Source organism: Chironomus tepperi, unplaced genomic scaffold (assembly GCF_022539635.2).
Source record: "Chironomus tepperi strain 1889 unplaced genomic scaffold, CSIRO-AGI_Ctep_v1 contig_376, whole genome shotgun sequence".
Taxonomy (NCBI): Eukaryota; Metazoa; Arthropoda; class Insecta; order Diptera; family Chironomidae; genus Chironomus; species Chironomus tepperi.
Window position 1 is genome coordinate 3,654,109 of NW_027226498.1, and position 27,440 is coordinate 3,681,548.

Here is a 27,440-nt window from a genome sequence, read left to right on the forward strand (position 1 = left end):
GGGAAGAAAACTTTTAGTCATTTTTTACGGTGATATATTGTTAATTGACTCTTAAAATGAATAAAATAATTCACACATTCATTTTTGGAATAATATTTTATTGTAGTGTTGTTGACACAGAAGTAAGTGATAACAGTGGGGAAAATTTTCATGTTTATCGTGAATCAAAACATGATCTTTAATTACAACAGGTTGTACAAGTTTCACAGAGTGATTTGCCATTATTTCAAAGAAAAGTCCAAGGACGCATTGTTGGTGGAACGCGATCAGGTCCAAATCAATTTCCCTATACAGTGTCGATTCGTGCTTATAATGGAAGTTCAACATCGTTTTGTGGTGGCTCTATGATATCAAGTACATATATATTAACAGCAGCACATTGTACTCGTGGATTTCATGATTTTGAGATTGGACTTGGTTCCATTGTTTTAAATACACCAGTGACAAAAATTTTTACGTATAGTGGAGCTATTGAACATCCAGAATTTAATCCAAGTAACCTGAATAATGTAAAAAACTTAATTTTCTTTAAAAAAATTATCGACATAAATAATTCCACTTGAAACTTTGCAGGATATTGCTTTAATTAAAGTCCCAATTATACCAAGTAACATACCAGCCACATTAGTTTTACTTCCAAGGTACTCTCAAGCTGACAAGACATTCGTTGGAGCACAAGCAACAGTTTCTGGATTTGGTAGAACTTCAGACACTTCCAACAATGTTTCTCCATTTATGGAATATGTAACATTAAAAGTTATACCAAATAAGGAATGTTTTGATTTATATGGAAAAAGAATCGTAACTGATAATGTTCTCTGTGCTAAGGGAATTGATAAGATGTTCAATGCATGTCTAGGAGGTAAGAAGATTTTATGACTGATCGAAGAAGCTGAAATTTACAAAATTCATTTTTTGAATTAATTTAAAGACTCTGGAGGACCTCTGGTAGCAAAAGATGGAGGAATACCTGTCCAAATTGGAATTGTGTCATTTGTTAGTTCCAGAGGATGTGCTGAAGGTAAAAAGACTGATATAATAATTTAAATTTTATTTATTATGCCCATTTGTTTGTTTTTACCAGAACAGTCTCGGTTTCTTAGGCTTTATCGAAATTTATAAACATTTTTTTTGTGTAGCAGTTTAAAGCGCTTTTTTGAAAAAATAGGCAGTTTAATAAAACACTTTATCCAGTCAATCGTTGGTTACCGATACCCTAGCGCCAAAATGGAAAGATTTTTGGACGATATTGCCAGAATTCGAATGCAAGATTTTTGCCCGAGAACGATTTTTGCCAGACTTTGCAAGATTTTCCATACAATGAAAATCCTTAACTGCACGACAATGCAAGAAAACAGCTATAAATCGGACCGATTTTTTTTATCGGTCCGATTTTTGCAAGATTTTGCCAGACAAATCTTCCATAACTTGATTAACTTGCATACAAGTTATGGACGATTTTTGCCAGATTTTGAAAGATATTGCAAGATTTTTTATTAAAAAATTTTAAAAATTATATTTTTTCTATCTTTTTTTTCTCTTTATATACTTCACAAGCGTTTGAATCTTTTTAAAACCTTTTATACTCGTCCGATTTTTGCCAGATTATGCCAGATTTGTCTTGGGATTCGAACCGTGGATCGCTTGATTTGAAAATTGTTTGATGTCCTACACTTAACCGCTGAGCTACCGCTATCTGAAATTATATAACTTTATGTATGGCAAAAGACATATATAAGTTACTAATGAATTTCAAACAAGAAATATAATTATATTTTGGATAAAACTTTTTGAATTAAATTTATATTGTACTTATTTGAAAAAAAAACTTTAATTTTTCAAAATATTTAGTTAAAGTGTATTTTATTCACATCTTTTTCACATGTGAATTTAATGAATTTTTTTAGATTCGGAAGTTAATTTTTTAACGAATGGTAAATTACAGTTAGTTTTAATAAGTTTGTTTTTTAATTCTATATCATCATTTACATGCAGAATTGAGATTAGTAGAGAGATTGCGAGGATATTGCAAAATTCCCTATATGCATTATAGTGATCTCCTAATCAAGTCATTTTGAATCTATAATCAAGAAAGAAAGCGAAGTCTTGACTTCTAGTCAATCTAGGAAAAAATGTGTCCGGCATAATCTGGTTCAAATCAAAAATATATAACTTGGGAAACTTTCTGAAAATTCCGAAAAAAAATCAACAAATATCTGGCAAAATCGTTCAAGAATCTTTCAATTTCTGTCCGATATAAGAAAGACTCTTTCATCCGATTTTTGCAAGATTTATCTTGCACAATCGGACCGAAAACTGCAAGATTTTTCGTAGGTTTTCAAAGAAAATTTGTCTGGCAAATTCTGGCAAAAATCGGACGTCTAAGATTCGTCAGATTTTTGCCAGAAAATGCAAGATTTATTTTCTGGCAATATCGTCCAAAAATCTTTCAAAATCGGACGGAGTTTTTCGTGCGAAAAAAAATCTTCCAATATCTTGCGAAAATCTGGCAAAATCGGACGGAAAAAAAAGTCTGGCGAAAATCTTTTCATTTTGGCTCAAGGGTAAATAATTAATAACCAGACATTGAAAAGGGCCCAAATAAATTTTCTTAGATTAGTTTTATTGAGTAATTGATGCATCATATAGTTTAAAATCTTGTAATCATTCCTGAATTCAAAAATTAATGATTTTAATTTCCGACTAAAATCACTCGATAATAACGGGTACTTTTTAAATATTTTACTCAAGTAACACAAATATTCCGGTTTATTTAAAAAAAATTCTGGCCAAGCTAAATTTATTGAAAGAACTTCATGTGTTGAATGCACATATATATTTCATGGAATCATGAACTAAATATTGTTAAGTTCTTTTAGTATTATTTAATTTTATAATTTAATGCCATATCATACCTAATATTACCTTTTAAAATTATCCATTTCAGGAGATCCATCTGGATACACTCGTGTCTCAAAATACCTCAAATGGATTTCAAGTAAAACAGGAATAAGAATTCGTGATTAAAAAAATTTGTTCACTGAAACGAATGTCTCAAAAAGAAATGTACAATATGTGCTTTACAAATGTGATAACAAAATGAAACGTCAAAAGTTGTTTTGAAACAATAAATATGATGCTTTTATTTCTTCTTGTCTCGAATAAGTTTAAATTTATTTATTAATTCTTTTAACAAAAAAATTATGTTTTAACGCAATGAGAACCAAATTGGTGTTTCTTTTTACTTCTTTTTAGTTTATACAATTCGAACCAATCCTTTGATAAAATAGCTTTTAAATATTTAATCATATTTAATGAGCATCATTTCGGGTGTTTAAAAAATGCTTAGTTATTCATGATATTTTGATATGACAGAATCTTGAACGGCACGATGCTACAATTATGTAATTTACTAGTTTTTTTCTCTTAAAAATGTGGTTATTATACAAATATCTAAGTCAATATAATTGAACATGCTCGATTTTTTGAGGTGTGAGTAGTTACTTATGAGCAGAATTGTCACCTATCGATTTGCCATCAAAGACGAAAATGCATGGCATTGCATTTACATAGTTATGTCTTTGTCTAGGTACTGCACAAGTAGTCTATGCCTATGCCAATGCCAATGCAACTTCTGTTGCCAATGAATAGTCGTGCCTATGTATAAGCAGATATTGTCAAGTTTGAGTGAGTCAAGTATGAGCAATACTGAAAATATTTCAGCATGCTAATCAATATGAATGATAGCTAATATTTTGTTAAAATCAATTTTGTCAATGCTTCACTCAAGAGAACTAATTAAATATTTAAAATAGCATTAACGATATCTCATGGGGTTCGTGCACTTATTACGTAATGCGAAGAATCTCCAATGGAAAAAATGCAAAAAAACTAGTGACTTTTTAATCTGAAAAGTCGGAGCAAAATCTCAACGTCATACGTAATTCTTATAATTCATTGTATCAAATTCAACATTTTTCACAGTTCATAGAAGCCACTTACTTTCATTCTCATTCTACAACTTTTTTTATTATCATCATTTCAACAGAAAAAAATAAATATTAAATTTTAATGTTTCTCGAAAGAATCTACGCACGTACATAAATAAAATAGGTACATTAAATATAAAAGTGACTAGATATTGATAACTGTGTGGTAAAAACATCCAATTGTTTCGGTTATCATGTGAATGCAACTTGTTAAATTTTTTTGATAAAATGTTGGAGTTTCCGAATTATTAGTTCTGCGACAATAACGGTGTGATGCTTGTAATTTTTATAGATGGCGCATTTTCTAAATTTCTCATTAATATTAAATCATTCAGTTCAGCTGTCTCATCATCATCGATATGAATTTCGTCGAAAAAGTCTTCACCATTACAAATAAACTCGGTGATTTCTTTGTTTATGCACGGACACGATGCAGTTACATCATCGTCATCGAGACTTTTCGGCTTGTCATTTGCGTCAACGACAGCAAAGATAAGTGAATCATTTGATGTCTGAGGCAATGGAGTAGCTGTCATTTGATCACTGATAACTTCCCTTAATGCATCATTGCTATATCGTAAATATTTGTTGCTACAGTATTGGTGATTCTCAAGAAGTATATCCGTAGCAAATCGTAGCTTCTTTGGTGAATCAAAGCTTGTGGATCTCATTAGATTATTGTTGAATGGTGCAAGACGATTTGGACTTGGCACCAAACTTTTAGCACTTTTAAGAGAGCTCTTTTGCAGTTCTTTTTGAGCTTGAAGAAATTTCGAAATTTGTTTTGCACTATTTTTGGAAGCTCGCCGATCAGTTCTAGCTTGATAGCGTTTTACTTTATACTCTTCTACTTCCCCTGTTAACCAATAAGTGTTCATTTCTCCTTTGCCTTTTACTGGAATTTTACCACGGTCTTCAAATAAATAGCCACCAAGTGTGTCTAAAAGTTTTTTGCATTCTCCACTGCAATGAATTTTTAAAGCTTCACCTGTTGATTCCATTCGTGATGAAGTATTTACAGTATCTCCAAATAAACAATATCTAGGCATTTTAAGTCCAACGACACCTGAGTTTAACAAATAAAGAAAGTATTTAATCATCAATTAATGTTTCACTTTAGCTCGACTGTAACTTTATTTATAACAAAGAAGTATATACTGGAATAAATTCTTACCAGCGCAAACAGGCCCACTATGTATTCCAATTCTCAGCATCAAATTATCATCTGGACGATGGCGAATTTTGAATTCTCGAATTGCTTCAAGTAGATGTAATGACATGCTTGCAATTTCACCAGCATGAATATCTCCATTTCTAAATAGGCAAAATTTGTTTTTATTATTTAGAGTTAGTTAAAAGAAGTAAACAACTTACCGTATAGGTAAACCAGAACACACCATATATGCATCACCAATAGTCTCAACTTTATATACATCATAATTTCCAATAATAGAATCAAAACATGTATATAGATCATTTAAGAAGTCAACGACTTGTAGTGGAGTCGATTCAGCGCTCATTGTTGTAAAACCGACAATATCGGAAAAGTAAATTGTCACCATGTCATAACTTTCAGCTTCAACCTTATTTCCACGCTTCAATTGCTCAGCAACAGGTCGTGGAAGCATTTCTAATAATAACGCTTCCGTTTTCTTTTTCTCCTCTTGCAGTTGATCCGTGCGTTCGTCAACAAGCTGTTCTAAATTATTTGCATATTTTTCCATCATTGCCATCATATTGTCGAAAATATTCGGGCGCATTCCTTTTCTCAAGGCTCGTAACTTTGTCCTTATAGTCTTAAAATCTGGTCTTGATTCTGCATTTTCTGCCCAACATTCACGAATGCATTCTCGAACACAATCAAATGATGTTTCAAGTGGCTGTAATGATGGTCTAAACGGATTTGTTATATCTACAGGTACAGTCAAGCGTTTCAGGCAATCAAAGTAAGTACAATCGATTTCTCCGAAAGGTCCGTTCCTATGAGAATTTCATGTTTACATGAAAAAGTAAATAATGCAAAAGTCAAAGAATTGATTGGAGCGAACAAAGTTTCATTCTTACCTAGTATGAATTTCATAAAGGATTATAGCAAATGAATATATATCGCCCTTTTGTGAGCCCAAAATAAGAATATCGTTGTAGTTTGTAATTTCCCTCAACAGCTCTGGAGCTTTGTACAGCAATTCTTAAAGAAAATTTGATTAAAATGATTGTGCTATTTCTGTCCAATTAAAATGCTGCCTGAGTAAAGAATTTGACATCATGTATAGTTACTAATGACAAATTTTATGGATCGTTCCAGAAAAATGTCATTAGTCCGTGACCGTAGGTCTAATTTTTATCTAGACATTATGTCAAGTTGTCCACTCGGGCTTATCATAAAAACATTCAGGTGTTCACAGTCAGTTAAGCACATTTAATTTCCATAAAAATAAATTAAAACTCACTTTCATATTTGACGATAAATTTCCTCGAATCAGTGCTACCACGTCTAACAGGAATCATCATATCCTCATCGTAAAGTTCATTATTGTCATTTAAGTTATTGTTTCCTCCATCATAGTTATGATGATTATGGTGATTACCACTGTTGCTACCTTTTTTAAATGCATAAAGACCAAAATCGCTCAACTTTACCACCCAACGTGAATCGATTAGACAATTTGATGTGCAGAGATTACCATGAACTTTTAATGGTGAATCATGAAGGTAGGTCATGCCCTGAAAAAAAAAATATGTTTGTTAATATACATAACTGAGATTAAAATAGATTTTATACCCTTATTAAGTCAAAAACTAATGATGCAATGAACATATTATCCAATTTGACATCATCATTCTCGAGTACATCTTTGAGACTTCCTCGTGAGCAATATTCAGTTATGATACAAATGTTTGGTGGTTCTGTACAAGCTCCAATAAATGCATTTAAATTATCATGCCGGATGTCACGAAGCTGTAATGAAATCATTAATTTTATTTGGTCGTTTCATGCTGAACATTTTCCTTACTATTTTCAATTCCATTTTCATTTCTCTCGTTATGTCCACAGATTTTTTTCTTATCTTCTTTATGGCATATAATTGTCCTTTATATAATCCAATCGGAGTGAAAATTGTCGAGTATCGAAAGTCTGCATCAGGATTTGAACTTAAACTTACTTGACTCGTTCTTATCAAAGGGTGTGTTGCTCTTGTTTGTTTAGTCGTTCCACTTGTGTCATTTTCATGCATCTGAATTTCTCTAAAGTCAATTTTCCATAAAAGACTGTCAAGTTCCTGCTCGTAGCGCCAATTACGATATAATACAAGTGAGACAATTGTTAGAATAAGAAGTATAATGCCAGCGATAGCAGCTGTTATCTCTTTAGCATAACTGATGCATTTTTCTCCTCGGTATCCGCATGCGGGCTCATCAACTGGTGGTTTACCCCCTACCCATGGTATTGGTCCGAATAACTGTAAATCCTTTAAAGATATATGAAAATTTATTTAGCACTTTCAAAGAAAAACGTTTGAAACAATTTTTAATAAAAAACATCTATTGCTAACTACAAAACGAGATAAAACATTCAAAATAAACGCAATGTATTGACAAAAGTCGGAAGGATTAACAAAAAACAAAACAAAACTCACTAAATTCTCATGAAGAAAACATTAAGCTCACCTGAACTCGAAACTAGATATTTTCATATTCATATTCGTAATAATGAAATATGGAAATAAAGAGATAAGAACAAGAAATAAAATTCAAGACACGCGGTGCGGCGTAGATAGAAAATGAAATAAAAGGAAGAAAACAATGAACTTTCTTTCATTCAATTCTGATTATTAAGGAAAATCATTGGAGAAATTTAACATATAAAATAAAATATGTATATAAATAAAATTAAGGTAGTTGCTAAATAGGTACAAAGAAAAATTGTTGCTAATTGAGTTATGTTGGTTTGATATTTTGAGGGTTTATGACGTTCATTACTACACGCTCTCGTATAAAAACTTTGCAAAAGCTTTAATAAATTGTTAGACAAGATTAATAAGGAAGACGCAAAATCATATTCAGGTTAACTACCTAAACAAAACCCCGGATAACACAAGTCGGTTAATTGATCCAAAAGCCAACGCCAGACTAGCTGGACTCTGGCATGGGTTCGAATTGAATAGCTTTTAATAGTAAAATCTTAATAACTTTTTCGGCAAGTCATTTGCCACTACCTTTCTTAATACATCGAATGAGAATTTTTGAAGTTTGTTTTATAACCAAAATACCAAACCATTCCACTACCGTTCCATTTCGCTCACTCGAGTAACTAATTTAAATTTGCAAAAGCAAATATTAAGAATAAATTGAAGTTCTGCCTCAAAGACAATACAAATGTAATGTTTCCCATTCATGTGTTTAGCCAATTTTAGGGTGGATTAACGTTTTAATGCGATTACACAAAATGTCACATACCGGATAGCTGCTTTTCCCAAAGCTGTCACTCTGATTTGTTCTTGTGATGAAAGTTCCGATGGGATATAAACCATATGAGCTGTGATTTGTCTTGCCATTATTTACTTTCTTCATACCTAAGATCGTATAATTTCCACCAGCATCACCGTTCTCATCAATGTGTACGAGGAAGCTAAGCATGGATAAAAAAGAAAGTTTCATTAATCACAAGTGTTCTGTCGAAGCCACTCTACTTCGATTATACACACCCCATAGCACTCTGATAACTTCGTCCCTTGATGGCGTTTATTATATCAGTACCGTTTTTTGGATCCCTGTTGCTTTCCAGACAATTGACCAGAGCATCCGCATACAGATGTACCGCATCATATAAATAGGCAGCTTCCGCACGAATCTAATGAAATAGAAATGTTAAAGTTTGTATTACTATCAGCCTCATTGACCTTCATTAGCCACAGAAAAAAATGTTAATGTAGTTCAGTGAACTTTCTTGTCGTTATCATAAAAATAAAATATTTATGTTTGATAGTAAAGAAAGAAAATTTTCTAATAATAAATATTAAATTTCTCCCCCGCTTTAAACGACATTGAAAAGGCAAGAGAAAATTGAATGAAAGCACGAACGTAAACGATTTGTTATGTCACAAATGTAACGATTTTGCTATAAAGCATGCAAAATTTTCACCATCCAGAAGGTTTAGATTGTCGATAACCTTTTTCTTCCTTCCGACTCACTGTATTACTAACGGGCGGTTTCTGTTGTGTATGAAAATAATGGAAAGCATAAAAAAGTAAATTGTGTCGTTCATGCTTTTTGTTTTGATCTGTATTTTATTTTATGATATGAAAGGTACGAGGTCAAATTTAATTAAATTTTCTATGGAAATCAAAACTTGGCAAAAGTTAAGCTACCGTTATCAAAAAAAAAATTAATGTCAATTTTGGACTTGTTTATTCTTATTATTCCAAGTATCAGTGGTTAGCAACCTGTGTTAAACAAAATTGCTATGAACCGTATGCCGTGCGCTTTTTCGGTCTAGGGTTACCTTCAAAGTGTTTCGCAAAAAAAAGGTTGCTCACCACTGCCTTAAATCAAGAGCGATGTCAATGATAATGTCATAAAAATAAAATAAATGTTTTATTTATAAAAAATGTTTCCAAAAATTTTGTAATAGGCATCAGACAATAAACACGATTTATGATTCAAAAATCTTAGTGCTGTTTTATTGAAATATTGTTTGGCAGTTTCTTTTTGTATTAAACATTTGCTTAGAACTGGTTTCTAGGACACCCAAACGACCCTATTCCTTCCAGCTCGCCCCTAATACTAAACGTTTGGAAAAAGTAGGATTGAAAAAGCGCAACAAGTTCAAATTTTTCTTGTTCCTCTGCCAAAAATAGAATCATTATTGTGAAGAAAAAAATATTTGACATGTTTTGGATATAAAGAACTCCAATAATTCAATAAATGTCAGACTTGAGAATTTTGATAATAAATTTGAGGAATTTTTTAGATTATGGATATTGATGAATGTTGTAAAAAGGCCAGATGAATTTTTGATAAAATTTTGATTAATTAGAAAAAATAGCAACATGAATGACTTTGATATAGGTACATCTATCGTCTAGACTAATTTGCAATTCTAAAAAATAAAATCTCATGATGATGTAATATTTTTGCGTAAATATAACTGATTTAAAAATTTCAGCTTTTTTAATGGATTAATAATTTAATTTTATGGCTTTTTCTATTACTACTAACGGCAGTGGTAGGTAACATGTGCAGTTTTTGAGGCTTATAAAGTCGGAAAATTTTTTTTTACCAATCAGATGCACAAAAACTTGAAGCTTTAATTTCAAGTTTGAAACGAGTAATCGCAAGAACTGATTTGTTTATTAACATAAATCGTTTTTCAGCACAATTGGGTAATTCGATTAGCCTGAAGCAGGAAATAAAAAATGGTTTCATTGAAATAATATATTATTTGTACATTGCTTCCATACAAAAGTTTATTAATTACATTTAAAATCATTTCTACAACTCCAAAAATTACCCATTTTTTTCTGAATGTAAAATGGTCAAGCATGCAAAACATGTTTTGCATCGAGCATGTAAACATGTTGACGTTGAGTCAATATATATATTTTTCAAAAATTAAACAACTAAGTTCAAGGATATTAACAAGCCTAATGTCATGTATGAATTAAAAAAGTTCAACTTACCTGTTTTGCTTTATTAAATGGCTTTAGTGGATTTGGATGCTCGAAAGGTGGCAGCTCCAAAAATTTATTCACCTATTGTATACACATGAAAAATAAAATTATTATTTTTGTTATTTTTAAATGCAAATTAAGTTGAATATTCCATGATTGCATACCAGCACATTAAAAGTTAAATTTTTGATGAAAATTGTTACTTACTTTTACAGAAAATTTATCAAAACCTATTGTTGGTGATGGAAAGACAGCAAAATATGATAGATATGCTTCCCCAACCCACGGTTCTTGTTCGCTGTGTAAGATCCCTTTTAAATACTTTTCCGGATCAGAAGTATCATATTGTTCAATGTCCATTCCAATGACAAAATATTCGCCTGCATAAAAAGGAGTACTTAATGAAATTCTTAAAACGAAATTTTGTATGGAAATTACCATTATTCAGTAGACCCCGATTATAAAGACTCAACATTAGCCCAATATGTTCATGAAATTGCCCCAGTATTAAATAAACTTGAATTGAATACAAAATTAGGTAAAATTGAAAATTAGCAACATTATGTAAAATAACTTACTTCTAGTATCCCTGTAAGTATCTTGCACTAGATCATCGAATGGATTTATCCGATACCCATGATAATAGTCCTCATTCCATGTTCTAATCGCATTAATCTTTATTCCTGCTATATTTAACGTATTTATCACAGTTTTTGCAATTGGTGCGATTGCACTCAACTCATGATCCACATGCAAAAATGTTACCTGTGTCCAGTTGTATGCAAGTAATAGCGATACAACTGATTTGGCAATTTGTGTATCGGGTGGCCTCGTTCGTGCAAACGTGGCAAAGTCTTTCTTATTTGATGTCTCATAACTTGTACAAAAATACGAGATCATTGGTAAATTGAATGCTGCTGCCATACGACCCTCGTGAATACATGTCTCTTGTGGGCCAATGTAACCGAAAATTCCCTGTTTCCACAATGATGCTGTTTCCCTAATGCTCGATATTTCTTCACCATACGTCTCAGCGACAATAAATTCAATTGAATGATTTAATTTGGCAAGCTTCTCTTTATTCACTTCCTCGATGGCAAGCGTGAGCGCTCCTGATATCGTTAAACCTAGACAATAATATGGAAATTTTTATTGAAATAAATTTTAAGTACTATTATTAAAAAATATTAGGGCTCGATATTTACTTGCACGTATTTTCAAGTATTGCATACATGTGCTAGAATTTACATGTAATTCAATAATTAGTATGTGCAAACATACTTGCATGCAATTGTCGAACCATAATAAATACACATACCAGGACGTTCATATTCCAAATCACCGGGACGACGGTGTGATCCGGTTATATATCCAAGTTTATAGACATCACAATTGATAAATGAAATGTAACTGAAGATAAAACATTTAAACAAGAACAACAACACAAACTTTTGATTGATTGTGAGAAAATTCCACTTCATTACACATTTGGAACTACCCAACTTAATTGTTTTTTTTTTTTATGTTTAAGTATATTTTCTTCCTTTTTAGCTCTTAGATATAGCTTTTAAACTTTTTTCCAATTTACAAAGTTGTTTGAAATGTATTCGGTGCATTAGTCTCTAGGAAGATTTTTCCTTCCAAAAAACAATTTGTCACTTTGAACTCATCTAAATGTCGGAAATAATGGGTTCATGTCAATTTTCATTTTTCACTTTCACACAAGTCCTTGACTGTCTGCTTCAATTATGCAATTTTCTTTAGAAATGAATTGATGGATTCTGTAATGAGAGAGAATAATTTTTTTGTGATTAAATGAAAATAAGCTAAGTTTTATTTAGAACCCTAAAAGCCAATAGAACCCACTAGAAGCCGGAATAATTGATAAATTAATATCTTCCCATCATATTTGATGGAATTTTATAAGAGAAAAATGATAAATACTTCCCACGCACAATCAAAATATTTGAGAAAGATAGACTATCAATCAATCAAATTTTCATTAAAGTATCGTTGAGAAAATTTTTTAAATTTTTCCATTAATTTAGCATCTGTATGATAAATTTGCATTCAGTTGTACAAATCAATTTTTTTGAATTTCAATTGAATCGTGTTTAGTTAAAGGATTCAACAAATGCTTGACCCAGATACTCGATATGCTTTTTATTTCTTTACATTTCGTAACAATCTTTATCGTAAATGCAGATTCTCCGCATAGAATGTCCGGAAAAGAAAACTTTCTATTTAGTATATTCATAAAAGATAAAATAAGGATATCATGTATCATAAATGAATGTCTGAGAATATTTACAGATCGAAGAAGCATTCTTCCATATTCATTCCAACAAAAACTCTCAATTTCAAATTGTGTAGCTACAGAAATTCCTCCATCTACGTGATCGATAACTAATGATACAGAAATAATTTTTTTTCGTGACATAAATTTTATGCAAGAATGTTTTACTCTATTGCACAGCATAAAATAGAATGTTGTACATTGTTGAGTGGTTTAGGAGCTTAACAGGCATATGAAAAGTCTTTCTCACAACAGGATGTAATGTTTTTCCTTTTTTCCATTATTGCACACGTGAATAGATGATTGTTGAAGTTTATGTTGTCGCTTTATTATCGAACACAAAAAACAGAGCAAGAGAAAAATCTAGGCAAAGAAATTATTGTATCAATGCACAATGGGATTCATGGTAAACATAAGATTGCACTTGTTAAAATAGAAATGTGACATGTTGTGGGAACTGACGTACATGAGCAAACAGTTGTGGCAACAACGATATTAAAGATGTACTTGTTTACAATGGAACTTCTTTATAAATTGACAATTTTTGTTATTGTTCTGCTTTAATTTAGTGGTGATTATAAGTTTCATTATTTTTATCACATCATTTTTGAAGGGACATAGCTAATATAACTAAAATGGTTATTAGATGATATTATCCAACCCAAAAATACAAAAAAGTGGTGTTAGCCTAAAAACATATTATCGACCTCTGCCTTAAGACTTTAAAAATAGATTTACTGAAAAGAGTTATCCTTCTCGAATCTGATAAAAATTGTCATTTTACTTCCTTCTTATCGTAATACTTGTAACTAGGGTTCGACAATTGAGTGCATCCTGTTTTCAAGTATTGCGTATAAGTGCTTGCAAGTCTTTGTATGAAATACTTTCAATTAGTATGCGCATACTTGAATGCAATTGCCGATCCCTACTCTCAACTCCGAATAAACTTTCAAATCAAAATATCTATAGAGAAATAGCATTCATCATAAAAATTATTGAACAAAATGTATGCATGATTAACAAAACAGAGTATATTACATTAATTTGATCCATATTATGAATATTCTTATTTTTGTGGGATTCTTATGGATATATAATGTTGGATTAACAATCATCTTCTATGCGTAAATAAATTTCATCAATGTGTGTTATTTGGAAAAGGAATACGATGTTTTGCTTGTCGGAATTCTATCAATTTGAACTATGTGTTTTTGCATTCTAGGTTATATAAACAATGCTCTTTTTATTAAGTAGTTAAAGTGATTGTTACCCTTATTATAAGCTTTTATCATGGAATAAAATTTGGGTCAAAAAAAAAAGTCAACATGACGGAAAATAATTATGAGCTGAATTTGTAATTGAATGGCAAAAATTTGACGTAATGGGTAGATTAAACGAATAGTTTTAACAATTTCTTTTGAGAAAGGTTTATGATAAAATATATGAAAAGTTAGTACATGTCTTTTGATTTTGAACTCTATTATATTAAAGTAATAATTGTACATTCTCGTAGTTCTTTTTCATACTAGTATGAGCTACCTTAGTTTTATAATTGTAGTAAATATAGTTTAATTAAAACGACTTCCTTACGGATTTAGTAATAAATGAGACATTCATTTATTTGAACTCAGAAACAGACTGAACATTTTATATAAAGATGGGCATTTTAAGATGCATTTTAAGACTTAGTAAGAAAAATTGGGGAAAAATTGATCTATTAATTCCAGGAAATCGTGGAAAACTACTGAACGTTTTATTATTGATTCGTAAGTTATTAATTTATTAAGATTTTTCATCGATAAAGTTTTCAGAATTTTTTTAAAAATTTCAAACATTTTATTAAGTCCTCAAATACTCATGAGTACTAAACAAAATTTCGATCATTAATACGTCATCTCCAATAAGAGTTGAAGATTTATGACATTTTCATTAAACAAAAAGATAAAAATGATCATTGAATGGTCATAAACACATCAGGATGATAAAAATCTTCAATCATTTGTAATTTATAAATTTACAAACATTTTGCATAACTTTTTGAGTCATAAATTATCATTTAGTATATTTATTTAATAAATTAAATATTATTAAGAAAATCTTTTTATTGACTTATAAGGAATATAATTTTCGTAACAATTCACATAAATCACACGAAAATAATAATGATGAGTAACAGAAAGTAATATTAAGGAGCGTAACAGACAAAAGAATGTCAATAAATAAAAAATTATTTAAAAAGTTATTTTCATCATTTCGCACTATAAAAATAATATTTTAACTTTCTTGAGTAAATAACTTACAAAAAAAAATTGAGGTTTAAAGAGGTTAAAGCAAGCGAATGTGCGAAAACAATATTGTATAGACTGTAATATAGACAGCCTTGACACCGCAAAAGAAATAACATTTTCAATGACTTTGACTCACACCGTTAGCAAATAAAATTAATTTCATTTGATTTAAAAGATTTTTCGTCACTTGGAAGCAATAAATCAAGAATTTTCGTAGCCTGAATCTGTGTAATGAAAAATCACCTTTTAAATATTTTCATCTAACTCTTATTTTTTCATAAACACTTCACTTTATTTTATCAATTAATAAGATATGTATCCGTGCAATCAGGTTGAAATTCAACTAGAAACTGAAAGTTGAATAAAAAAAATTATTTCTTAAACAGCACTTAGGATAAAAAGCTTGCTCTCAATAAAAATACTCAGCGTACGTAAAAGCTCTCAGTGATTCTTTTCTACTCTCTTATATTCACACATACACATATAGCCAAGTTCATGTTTTGCCGGCAAAACAAAACAATTCTATAGTATTTTATGAATGAAATTCAACTCAGCTGAGCACAATTTCTTACTCTCATATAACTGTGACTCAATCACATTCGCTATGCGAATGTAACACAGCCATGTGTTTTATTTCACTCATTCTGCTTTTATTTATAAATAAATTCTACTTATGTGTCAAGGTACTCGCTAGACAATATACAGCTTTGTATGTGCATTACCAAAAATAAAAATTTTGGCTTTCTTCTTTTCATAATTGTTTTTTTTTTTTTTGTTTATTCTGCATAATTTGGCAGTTTAAATGAGAAAATGATGTGAATTATAAGGGTCATTAATTATATTTTGCTCTACTTTATTATTTTACATTTACAATTCAAACACTTTTAAAGTGTCAATGAATAAAAAATTATCTATTTATAATTTATTCAAAAGAAATGTGATCTTGAGCTGTAAATAATTGGTAACAGACAAGTGTCTGTAGAATATATTTTCATTGTAAGTAAAACAACGTTTTTGTCGAAATTTAAATACCTAATTTGATTAACATGAATCATAAAAACGGAAGAGACATCGAATGATTTGTGAAGGCTTTTCTAAATTCAGCTTAAGACCCGAACAGCACAATGTGTTCGTTGAAATACCGCTACGTCGCCGCATTAATAGTAAGACGCAAAGTTTAACCAGTGTTGATATCTTGCCTTTGACTTTAAAAAGGCAAACTTTCCAAAGGCAATGAAAAGGCAAAGTTTCTCAAAAAGGAATCTTTCAAAGGCAGAAAAAAGGCAAAGGCAATGTTTCCAATAGTTAAGGCACAAAAAAATCCGTTTTTTAAAAAATTGTCTGCCTTTGCAAAGATTTGCCTTTGCCTTGCAAAGGCAGAAAAAATTGCCTTTGCCTTTTTTCTGCCTTTGAAAAAGGCAAAATCTTTGCAACGGCAAAGGCAATGCCTTTTTCAAAGGCAATCCATATCAACACTGAGTTTAACTGACAGCACCGAGACGACTGATTTTGATTCATTTTTACGGCAAAATTTGGTTGGTCGCAATATGATGCTTGGAAAATGAATACCAGAAAATGATTTTAAATATTTTGTGTGGCATACAATTTTTATTAGCACACATAAATTATCCTTCACCACGTAATGTAGTCTAGGAGAAACAATCAAAAGCATTCAGCACAGAAAAGACGATAAAAAAATGTTTTGAAAGCTTTTTTACATGCAAATATAGTTAATAAAATCAGAAATGATTACCTATTAATAATATTTATAATCCGAAAAATTTTCTGTATTATGAGGTTACTAACCTTAATTGGACTGATAATATTTAAACGAGACAAGAATTAAACGAACAGACAAGGAGCATGCGATCATATAAATTGGTAGGATTCGATGAAATCCAACCTGAGGCTATAATCAAGTCGGTCTGGGGTTACGCCGTGTGATTTCTGAGTTTAGAAAGTTTAACTGAAAAACAAACAAGAGAAACAGCTGTGCACAAGGATCAGACATTGCTGTAAAAATTGCAGAAATTGTGAAATATTGTGTTACATATTTTAAAGCAATAAAATTCGAAAAATTCAATTGTCATCAGTATTAAATCTCTTTAAACATACACAATCGAGATTTAATGCAAAAAATATCACCACATTGATTCATCATAAAATTCATTCAGTTTATAAGCGATTGAAACAAAAACGATATGACCAGGGGCGTAGCCAAATATTTGTTCGGGAGGGTAGGATTGGGGGATTGCTTTGTTTTTTTGTATGAATAACTTTAGCAAATTAGAGAATGTTTTTCAAAAAGGAGAGGAGAGAGCTTGACCACAAAACCTTTCTTCTCCATGAATACACTCCTGGATATGACTCAAAGCGTAATGCTCATCTCATGACGTAGTTAGTCCTCACATAACATGCACTCTCATGATAATAAATCTCATCATTACAATCCATTATATCGCACTAAGAGTCGTATAATCATCATTGAATTGCTATGTAGAGATGAAATGGGGATGAGAAAGAGAACGGGAAGTGCAATTGGGGTCATAAAAAACATGAAAATGACATTAGTGTGGCATTTGATTTCTTTTATGTTAATAATTGAGAAAATCTATATACGAAGATTAAATGTGAACAGTATGTTTATTGAGTTGTGAATAAGCTTAAGGATGTGATGTTTTGGTCATTTAAGGATAGAAATCCGATATGTTTCGATGAAAGTAAAATGAAGAATTAATTTGCTAGAATATTCAGCTCACGACGCTGATGTGAAACAATTTTCAAGCATACTGTCGTACATTTTTGATGTCACAAAGTCATTAAAAATCTTTACATAGCTTTGTAGGCAATTTAATTTGGGCTATAAAAATTTAATGTCTCAATCAGAGTGTGACCGTCTCAAATTCGAATTTTTCGTCCTTAGATTTTCGATTTTTTTTTCAGTTCGAACTTTGACTTCTTTTGGAAAAAAATTTACGCTACAAAAAAAAAAAATAAAAGCAACTGGCAAAAAAACTTCAACGCAAAAAAATAACGGTCGTTTTTGAGACAGTGTGACTGAGGTCTCAATTTTAAACACTATGCCTTTGTGAAAGAAATTATAAATTCGAAATCTTTGTCTTCTCAATTATAAATTAACATAAAAAATCAGCAGGAGTCAACGATAAAATGTCCCCAAAAATAAGAAGATTATAGTCATCTAGCCTTAAGCTCTCTTGAATAATTGAATGTAATGTGGAGCGGAGCACGCTTTTCCTTTTTGGTACAGGTTCATTAAAAATTCAATGTTTTAATGCTTGAAATTTTTTATTATTACTTTGCTTCCACAATTGTCTTCCTATTTAATTTCAATGCTTTATCAAAATTGTAAATTGAAAAGACATATTTTTCCATTGGTAATTTAATTAGTATTTTCAAATGTTACATTACAGATATAAAAGCGTGAAGAAACTAATGCTGGAATAAATTTTCATGACATTTGAAATGCTAATCTTTATTCGCTCACTATTAAAAATAGTAATGTAAAAATTGAAAATCAAACACCTTGAATCAACATATATGATGGGGGGTTGTTCACTTGTTTTGTAACGCTCTTAGGATAGAGAGTTTAGAGTTTGTTACGCCTTAAACAATTGGGTCATAAATGGGGTATTGATTTTTTGGCGAAAGTGAATTCTCCCAAGAACTAAATTTATTTTTAGCAATTTTTTAAACTGTAAAGAGAAATTAAGAAACTAAATTTGTGCTAGATAATGAATCAACGATCATTTTAGTAATAAAATATTTTGGAACAGGATTTCACTGTCAGAACAAAATTCTAGAGAGGTTTATATTAATATTATAAATGTAATTTATATCACTTTATTAAACCTTCAAGCTGTATGACAAGCTTTTTTCTAATCCAGTGGTTTTCAACCATTTATTTTTCGAGACACACTTTGGTGGTTAGCCTCGACCAAAACCGCACACGATAAAAAGATTATTGCAGCACATATTTTGTCCACCACCGTACTTAACCCTGGACTAAACCTTATGATAAACTCCAAAACATACAACAGTTCAATGTTGGTCGGTCATTGACTTTTCTTCTTTAGTTCAGAAATATGAAGCAACAAGTATTTTTATTTTCAACAAATTGTTTAAATTTTGCTTCAAAATGTCTTATTTATTTCATTAAAAATATCAAAAGCTTTTAAACGTGATAAAATTGAAAACATTTCAATTGAATAAGTTATTCATGTTTCAGCAATCATAATAGACGTGTTGAAATATTATGTTCTAATGCTCATTAGGTGACGATAATGATGATGATTTTGTCATCAGCATTATTATAGTACAATAACTGGTTTTTCAATCGATATTAATATTACGACTTGATAATTTAATGACACTTTATTAAACTGAGTTTTAATTACAATATTTCTATAAACTTCTATTTTTATTACATATTGTCAAGGAAAACAAGAAGCAATATGGGACAATATGTTTTGCTATTTTCTCAGCATGATGAACATTTTTGAAATATTTTATTTCAAGCAAGAGCCGATTGCTAATTACGTTACGCTTTTAGGAGAATGGGGGTTAAGATTTAGTTACAAATACAGGCGTATTCCCTCCGCAAATTACGTATAAGTATCGTTTGGTATTTCAGTAAATGCATAATTTTAAAATTTTGTCACATTCCCGCAAATTTAATGAGACCGGTAAATTGTTAAAATATAATTATCGAATCAATATACATCATCAATTATGTCTAAAGATATCCATCTTATTTGAAATTTACATACAATATCAGGTCACATCGATCAGAGAAATGTGCTTCGAATAGATTTATTTCAATTCAAAATCACGAAAATGTTATCGAAAGAAATAAATCACTTTGTAATTTATTCGGAACAATTTAAAAGTGTCTCCAATGCACTCTTACTACATATTATATAAATTTTGAGGTATTACATATTGCGAAGAATCGTATGGTTAAGTCTTTTCGTCTTTTATCATGACAAAAGAAAAAAACAATTATTCAACAAAGTAAATATCAATAAAAATCTATATTTATGTCAATTTATTGAGTCTATCATTTTAAATATACATATTATACAGCATAAACATCTATGAATTAATTATCATTTCGTAGTTTTGCCATATCGCATAAAACACTTATCTGACAACCAAAAAGTATTACAACATTTTCCGAATGACAAAAATTATGGTAATATTTTTCGGAAGCTACTCAGGCAACTATAAATAGCACTAAGTGGAGTTGTCTCGAATTGCTTTTTGCCAACTAAAATTCTACATAAACTTGTAAGTAAGAATGAATGTCATTCCTTGAATGGCGTCAATTCTTTAAATAGGTATCAAATTCAAATTAAATGAGTTTTATCATTTCTCAAATTGTTTGAGCTTTTCATGAAATTTTTAAAAAAAGGCAGAAGTCGAGGCTGGCTCAAAAATCTAATATATACTTGGAAAAACGAAAAGGATAATCCATTTTAGTGAAATCGACTGGTATTTTTTAATTCAGATCTTGTGTAAGGCGGATTTCAATTAAAGAAAATGTGCTATATTGAAGGGTAGAAACAATTTGTGTCAGTAAAACAAAGCAAAAATAAATGGACTGAATATTTAATAGAAAATTTACAAGCTTAAAAGCAATACAAAATTATTGTGAACTCACATTTTCAAAAAGTTAACAGCATTAAAAAGTAACTGAATAAAAATGCTCATTTCTATCGAGTGAATTCATGAGAAATTGATTAATAAATATAATAAGAATAAAATGTATCATCCACTGCCAACTCCAGGCATCTTTAAAAAAAAATAATATGAATGAAATAAAAATTAATTTTTATCGAATTTAGGAATGAATACAAGATTTAAGACTATGTGAAGCGTCAATAACTTAATAAAACATAGATTAACACCATAAATTAACATCAGTAAATGACACATATAATGAATTATCATTATTTTCTTAATCATGGAACATAGAATTATGCAAATGTTACAGATCATTAATTAATCATCCTAAACAAGGCATAATTAATATTCTTAACAACATTATCTAGCTTATGAAATTTCGATTTAAGAATGAAAAATGACTGTGTGAGAAATACGATGCCGTCATTCTGAAATGATGTGATTACAGCTAAACTTTATGAAGATAATCACATGTAGGCACATAAAGCACAATGAGATAAGGAGCGTCACATCAATCAAAGCATATGCGAAACACATTATCATGTTGAGATTTTAAGCATCTTTATGCCGTTTGAAAGATGAAAGGAAACGAATTTCCCTTTGAAGCAATTTCTCTTTGAATTAAATTATTTTGAGATTTTTGATGTGTACAGGATATTTTTCATGAGAAAGTTTCTATTTATGTTTTGTCAAAATTTGTATATAATTTGTTGTATCTTTTCGGCTGTACCGGATGTTAGTTATAAATATTCAATTTAATATTTTGATTGAAAGCCTAAGTCATAGGGTTTGAAAAGAACTAAATTTTAACAAAAAAATAGAAATTTTGCAAATTTGATAAAGTTTTAAATTTATGTTCAACTTTACACCTTTAACTAGAGTATTAAAAAAATATATAATAATGTTTAAAAACAAATAAAAACTCCATTGTAACAGCTGAAAAATGTCTTTAAAACACATAAACAGAGAAAAAGTTGCACATTTGCATAACCTGTACAAGTTGTGCATTAACGAATTGCATAACTTACTTAATTAGGTTAATAAACTCAATAATAACAATCTGCTTATTCAAGCACTTTGCTCTCTTCACAGGAAACGTAGACTGTTCTCCGTTTGCTTTAAAGAATTTTAATTGAATGCAAGTAAAATAAAATAATTAATAAAATTGCAAACTAGCACTTGAAGTTGAAGTTGAAACGTGAGATTAAAATTGAAACTTAAAGTTCCAAACTCAAAATACCAAATCAAGGAAAACATTTCTTTAGTTTTCTCGATGCAAAGCCAAACCGATTTGAACATTTTTTCAGAATCATCCAATTGTTGATAAGAATATCGTATTTCAAAACTATAAACGTCATTAAAAGTTGAATGTCGTGATTCATTTAACGTTTCGTAATATTTGAAGATTTATGGTGTTCGAGTGATAAGATTGACATTTACTTACTACTAAGTGTAATTAATAGACTCACAATACTTTTGTTATCTTTAATATAAATATTGCTTGATTTATCTACGTTTTAGGTATATTCAGCACAATTGGATTTGGAACACTTTAGATTTTGCCAAAAAACTGCAGGACTGCATTTTATATTGTTCTAGATGCAATTACAAATTTGTAAAACAAAAGGGAATAAATAACATACAATTCATACTCCGGTTCTTGCTCGATTTATAAAATAAATAATATTCAAATTAAAGTAAATATTTATTAAAAATTGTTAACAACCCACATTATTTCTGACATTAAATGATGTACATTATTTAATATCAAGTGTAAAGAGTAATGCCTGTCAAACTATTAGTTGGTGGACAATATCTTTAATTGAATCTATTTATCGCAGTGTTGACCAAAATGTGAAGAGACGAATTTACATTTAAATGCTAAGAACCGCATGCCATGTACGATTTCGGTGGCTATTAAGGTTTGCCGTGGCACAAAAATGCTTCACAAAAACGAGTATCATTTAAAACTATGCAATAAAAAAATATAAACTTTTTGAGAAAATCCCATGGATTTCATATTCACACATTTTTTGGTCATTTTGAGTTATAGATTTTAAAAATGATAAATCTAATAATTAAGTTGAAATTAAATATTTTTAGCAACCAAGTGAAATAAGACTGGAAGTCATTGTGATATTTTTGAATTGGTAAGCATTAATCAATCACATGCAGAATTTTTTTCTATTTCCTCCAATCCACATAAATTTATAACAGGAAGAAGACATTAATAAATCAATGTTTATTTTCATCTAGCTTACAAAAAGCTTAAAATTGATATGAAGTATTTTGTTAGTACATATCATGCCCTGATGAATAGAGAACTAAAAGAGTTCAACAGACTGTCAGCTGAAGGCTTAAATCATGTCGACAAAATTTTAATTTCTAATGTTAGAGGAGGGAAGAATGTTCTTTTCAATTTAACATTTGCTGTCAGATTCTGAAGTTTGAATTTGCATATGTGTGTAAGGTATTTTTGTGGGGATTTTGTGAGTTTGTTTACGTCATCACTTCCTGAGTATATGGGGTTGATGTACTAAATATTTGAGAAAAAATTGCAGTTTTTCCTCGGTTAGGGTTGAATTTAGGGACCGACAATATAAATTAAATCATCTACATGCAATACTTGCAAACAGTATTCGCATTCTTGCATACTTGTGTAATGCGCACACTTGCATCCAATTGTCGAGCCCTAGTTTTTACCATATCATTACGTTTGGTTACTGCATATGGTCAAACACTCTACTGGCCATTGTCAGATTGTATCATGTAATCATCAAAGTCTACATCTCTCGGCCATACAATTGCACAGTAAGTTAACTCACGTCGGACCATTTATGGGACATATTTTAACATTGAATCTTAACGCGTATCATTAGTTGATAGAGAAAAAACTATAAATTCTGCTCGCATACACAGTAAACGTTCGCCGAGTTGAATGAAATGTATTAATAAATTAGCAACGAGATAAAAGTAAAAACAGTTTTTTTGGATTTGTTTATTTATTTTTACTCTTGTTGCTGATTATTCAATTTTGATAAACTTTTGTACAACTTTTTGGCCTCACATGAAATGAACTACCAATAAACTAAAATAAATCAATTTGGTTATCTTGATTATGCTTTAATGTACTTTTTATTAATGCTGTTTTTGTCGGTTCTGACAAGCTTTTAACTTTATTGATTAAGTTTATGTCTATTGTTAAGATTTTTTTGGATTAATGATGAAAGCTGGTAACCAACTGGTAACAAATAATAATTCATATGCTTCTGAATTTAGCGAAATGAACTGATTTGTATGATTAATAGACAATTTATTAAATGAGACAGCCTTAATCCGTATATAAACATTTATTCAAGTTCTTGATGTGATTACAAAACTGAATTCAAATTTAGTATGACAAACGGAATTCATATGCTGTTTTGAGATTATTTCAATCCATGAAAATCAGTGCACAGTAAATTTAAATGACATATGGGTTCTCAAGAGAAAAGTATAAACATGGGTGTAATTTTAATTTGTCGAAAACTGTCAATAGCCAAATTCTACAAAATTTGCACAAATAAGTGCAGTGAAAAAATTTCTTTTTATTCCAATTTTCTAGGGCTCGACCAAAAATGCAGATCTGCTGACAAAACTGCAGCTTTCCGTATGAGATGCATCTAAAACTTATGAGATGCAGACCCGCGGTTATTGGCAGAACTCTTTTGTATTCACTTTACAGAACGCGTAATCAATCTAGTATCAAATTATAAATTATGATACGATGGAAAAAGGTTGAAAGATAATTAAAAAGTCAATTGTTAATCATCGCATAAATTATGGCTTAATAATTTCGTAAACATGTTGAAAATTGAGTTATTAATTACATATCAAACGATAATTAAATTACGTTAATCTATACATGCAAAGTGTTTCAAATGTCAATCAACAATAAATTAATATTTTTTAAGAGCGTGTAAAATTAAATGTGAATGAATATTTGCATTAAAATGATACTCACATGACTCAGAGCGAGGTTTCCAACTGTTTGAATGCAATAATTAGGTCACACCAGATAAGTTGTTTTAAAGTCGACTATGTTCTTTATTATTTTCTCATTGTAATTAGGAATAAGTAAGAACTTTATTGTGTCTCATAAATTTTAGCACATTTTTTAGCTACTTTTTTCCTTGGCTTTTAAATGCATCAGATTGTGAAAATGTCGAAATTGAGCGGTATTTTTATTTTTGAAAAAAATAAATAGCAGTTTAAATTTGAATTCGCGAAGAAAAATATTTATAAATTTTCACATCGGTTTTTTAAACATCCAAATAAATTTGAAATTCTGACGTTTCTGTGTCGACACTTAGTTTAAAAGGATTTCGACGCTCAGATTTCCATAGTCTGAAATGCATTTACACATTCTGTAAACTGCCACATTCGTTTTTTTGATTTTATTTACACTCGAGTTTCTTGACATACAAATTGAACTTCCTTCTCTTAAATGTCTTCACCCGTCTTCACCTTCTATGAAAAATATTAGTATCGAAATAAGTATCCAATTTTACACCTACAAAATGCGATAAACAACTCAACAGTTTTGCTTTAATAAATTTTTCTTTATACTTTTTAGAATCCAACTGATCGCTTCGCTTTCAAAATGTAAACTGATTTTTTTCTTTATTTTATGTATTTTCGATGGACGTTTTGCAAAAATAAAATCTCTGACGAAAATTTTTCCTTCAAACATTTTCTCTCACATGCTGCTCGTTCATTGAGTAAACGTAAATACTCAGTTGCAGAAACATTTTCATCATTTGTCTCTGAGAGGCAATATAAAGTAATACTTTTGCGATCTTATTGCATTTTATATAAATGCTTCTATTTGTAATCAAATAAAACATTTTTTTATTAGCTAAATGACTTGAAGGTTGACATACTTAAGATGAAAATTTAATTATATGCGAATGTTTTTTATTTCGAAGGAAGAAAATAATAAAATCAGTGATAAAAAGCCAGTAAATGATTAATATTAGCTCTTTGCTTATGAATAAACATTTTCTAAAATACGAAGAAAATATCAAAAAAAAAAATTTTTTTTTGGCAGCACTCCAGGCAGAAAAATTTGATTGAAATCATTTGACAGTTTTAAAGATATATTAGTAAAAATTAAGGAATACGCTTGAATGGATTGGAGGTCTAGCTCCCTCTCCCCCTAACTTTCCCATTTTTGGATGATATGATGAATGTTATCCCAAAAAATATTCTGGTTGCGCCTCTGAGAATATGTTTTTCTTGTATAAGTAGGATTGATTTTGAGAGGCTTTTATCGCCAAGAAAAATAAATAAAAATATAAAGCCTTTTCAAGATTGTGTCTATTGTGATGAGTTCGTTAAACTAGGAAAGATGGAAATTCAGGGGATTTTATAAGCTTTTTTGACAGTAACAGAAAATATTTTGATCTAGTATTTGAGATGGTGGTGTAAGAAAATGTAAGAACTTGCTTTTTTTAAATTGATTCTAAGAATTGAAATGAACAAGAAAATCATCCTTGAAAGATTTCAATATCTACAATTACGGTTTCTTATTTTTGGGCCCTTTTTGAATCGCTTGAGGCAATAAAATAAATTATTTTTTTTAAATAAATAAACAGACAGCAGAATTTTTATGATTTTTGTAAATTAAAAACATAAATTAATTTTATAACAAAATGGAACATTATTGTTACCATTTGTATCAAATTGTTTTTTTATTTATCTTTTAAACAGAAACTTCATGTATTGTGTGACAAGTTTATGCAATTACATTGGAGTTGGATTTTATTGCTGAGAGAATGCATTTTATGCATTTTTGTGAACATTTATTTTTAAAAATTTGAACAGTCCAACAGGGATATAAACAATGACGACAATGGATTTTAAAGGGAAAAAAATACATTTGTGATTCCGCTTTAGTCGGCTGGAGCGTAAGATATCTACAACTAGTTATCATGGATAGTTTGGTTTACTTACTAGAACCATGCTTCGACTTGGAGCCTAATTTTTCGCTTGGTTTTTTATGTGGTTGAATCTTTCTAATTAAAAAGTTTTTATATTAATCTGTATATAGATTTCCGGACAAAAATCCGCTAAAATCACTAATAACATATAAAATTTTTGTTTACAAGAACTTTAAGACAGATTCAATATCAACATCAATAAAAAATTTATGCAAAAAGAAAATTTTTATTTATTTTTTCTAGACACCGCAAATTCATCCATTTTTCTTTAAACAAATTTATGTTAATCATTATAGACAAAATTGAAGTTCACTTCTTGCTTTTATTATACTGTGTCTTATAAGTGATTGACTTTGGTACTATAAAACAAAATAGAAGTTGTGGATAAACTTCTTAGACAATTACTCGCTATGTAGAATGATAATGAAAAAGTTCTCCTTTTGGATTTTTATCACATTAAATTGTGAACTTTTTTAGATGCTTCCTAGATTTGTTATAATACTGTTTGTTC

General features: G+C 29.9%; 2 protein-coding genes across 6 annotated transcripts; one reads left to right on the forward strand and one right to left on the reverse strand.

Annotated features, from left to right (window-relative positions):
- On the forward strand, positions 1–3,165 carry LOC139095832 (serine protease 3-like). The gene is made up of 5 exons (XM_070647346.1): positions 1–122; positions 192–509; positions 574–862; positions 932–1,021; positions 2,948–3,165. Exons 1-5 carry the CDS (start codon positions 57–59, stop codon positions 3,025–3,027), a joined length of 843 nt encoding a protein of 280 aa, XP_070503447.1. The 5' UTR covers positions 1–56; the 3' UTR covers positions 3,028–3,165.
- Positions 3,115–25,584, reverse strand: LOC139095830 (speract receptor). 5 transcript variants are annotated; one of them, XM_070647342.1, is made up of 16 exons: positions 25,557–25,584; positions 24,952–25,500; positions 11,980–12,442; positions 11,240–11,788; positions 11,100–11,177; positions 10,869–11,041; positions 10,671–10,742; positions 8,696–8,841; positions 8,448–8,619; positions 7,004–7,459; positions 6,772–6,948; positions 6,440–6,713; positions 6,054–6,177; positions 5,364–5,969; positions 5,164–5,303; positions 3,115–5,055 (listed from the first exon to the last, which is right to left on the reverse strand). In XM_070647342.1, exons 3-16 carry the CDS (start codon positions 12,140–12,142, stop codon positions 4,238–4,240), a joined length of 3,948 nt encoding a protein of 1,315 aa, XP_070503443.1. In that variant the 5' UTR covers positions 12,143–12,442; positions 24,952–25,500; positions 25,557–25,584; the 3' UTR covers positions 3,115–4,237. The 5 variants fall into 5 exon arrangements, with proteins under 5 accessions (XP_070503443.1, XP_070503444.1, XP_070503442.1 ...); XM_070647343.1 differs by having other exon boundaries at positions 24,952–25,457; positions 25,557–25,575; XM_070647341.1 differs by having other exon boundaries at positions 24,952–25,578.
- Between the last annotated feature and the right edge of the window lie 1,856 nt (positions 25,585–27,440).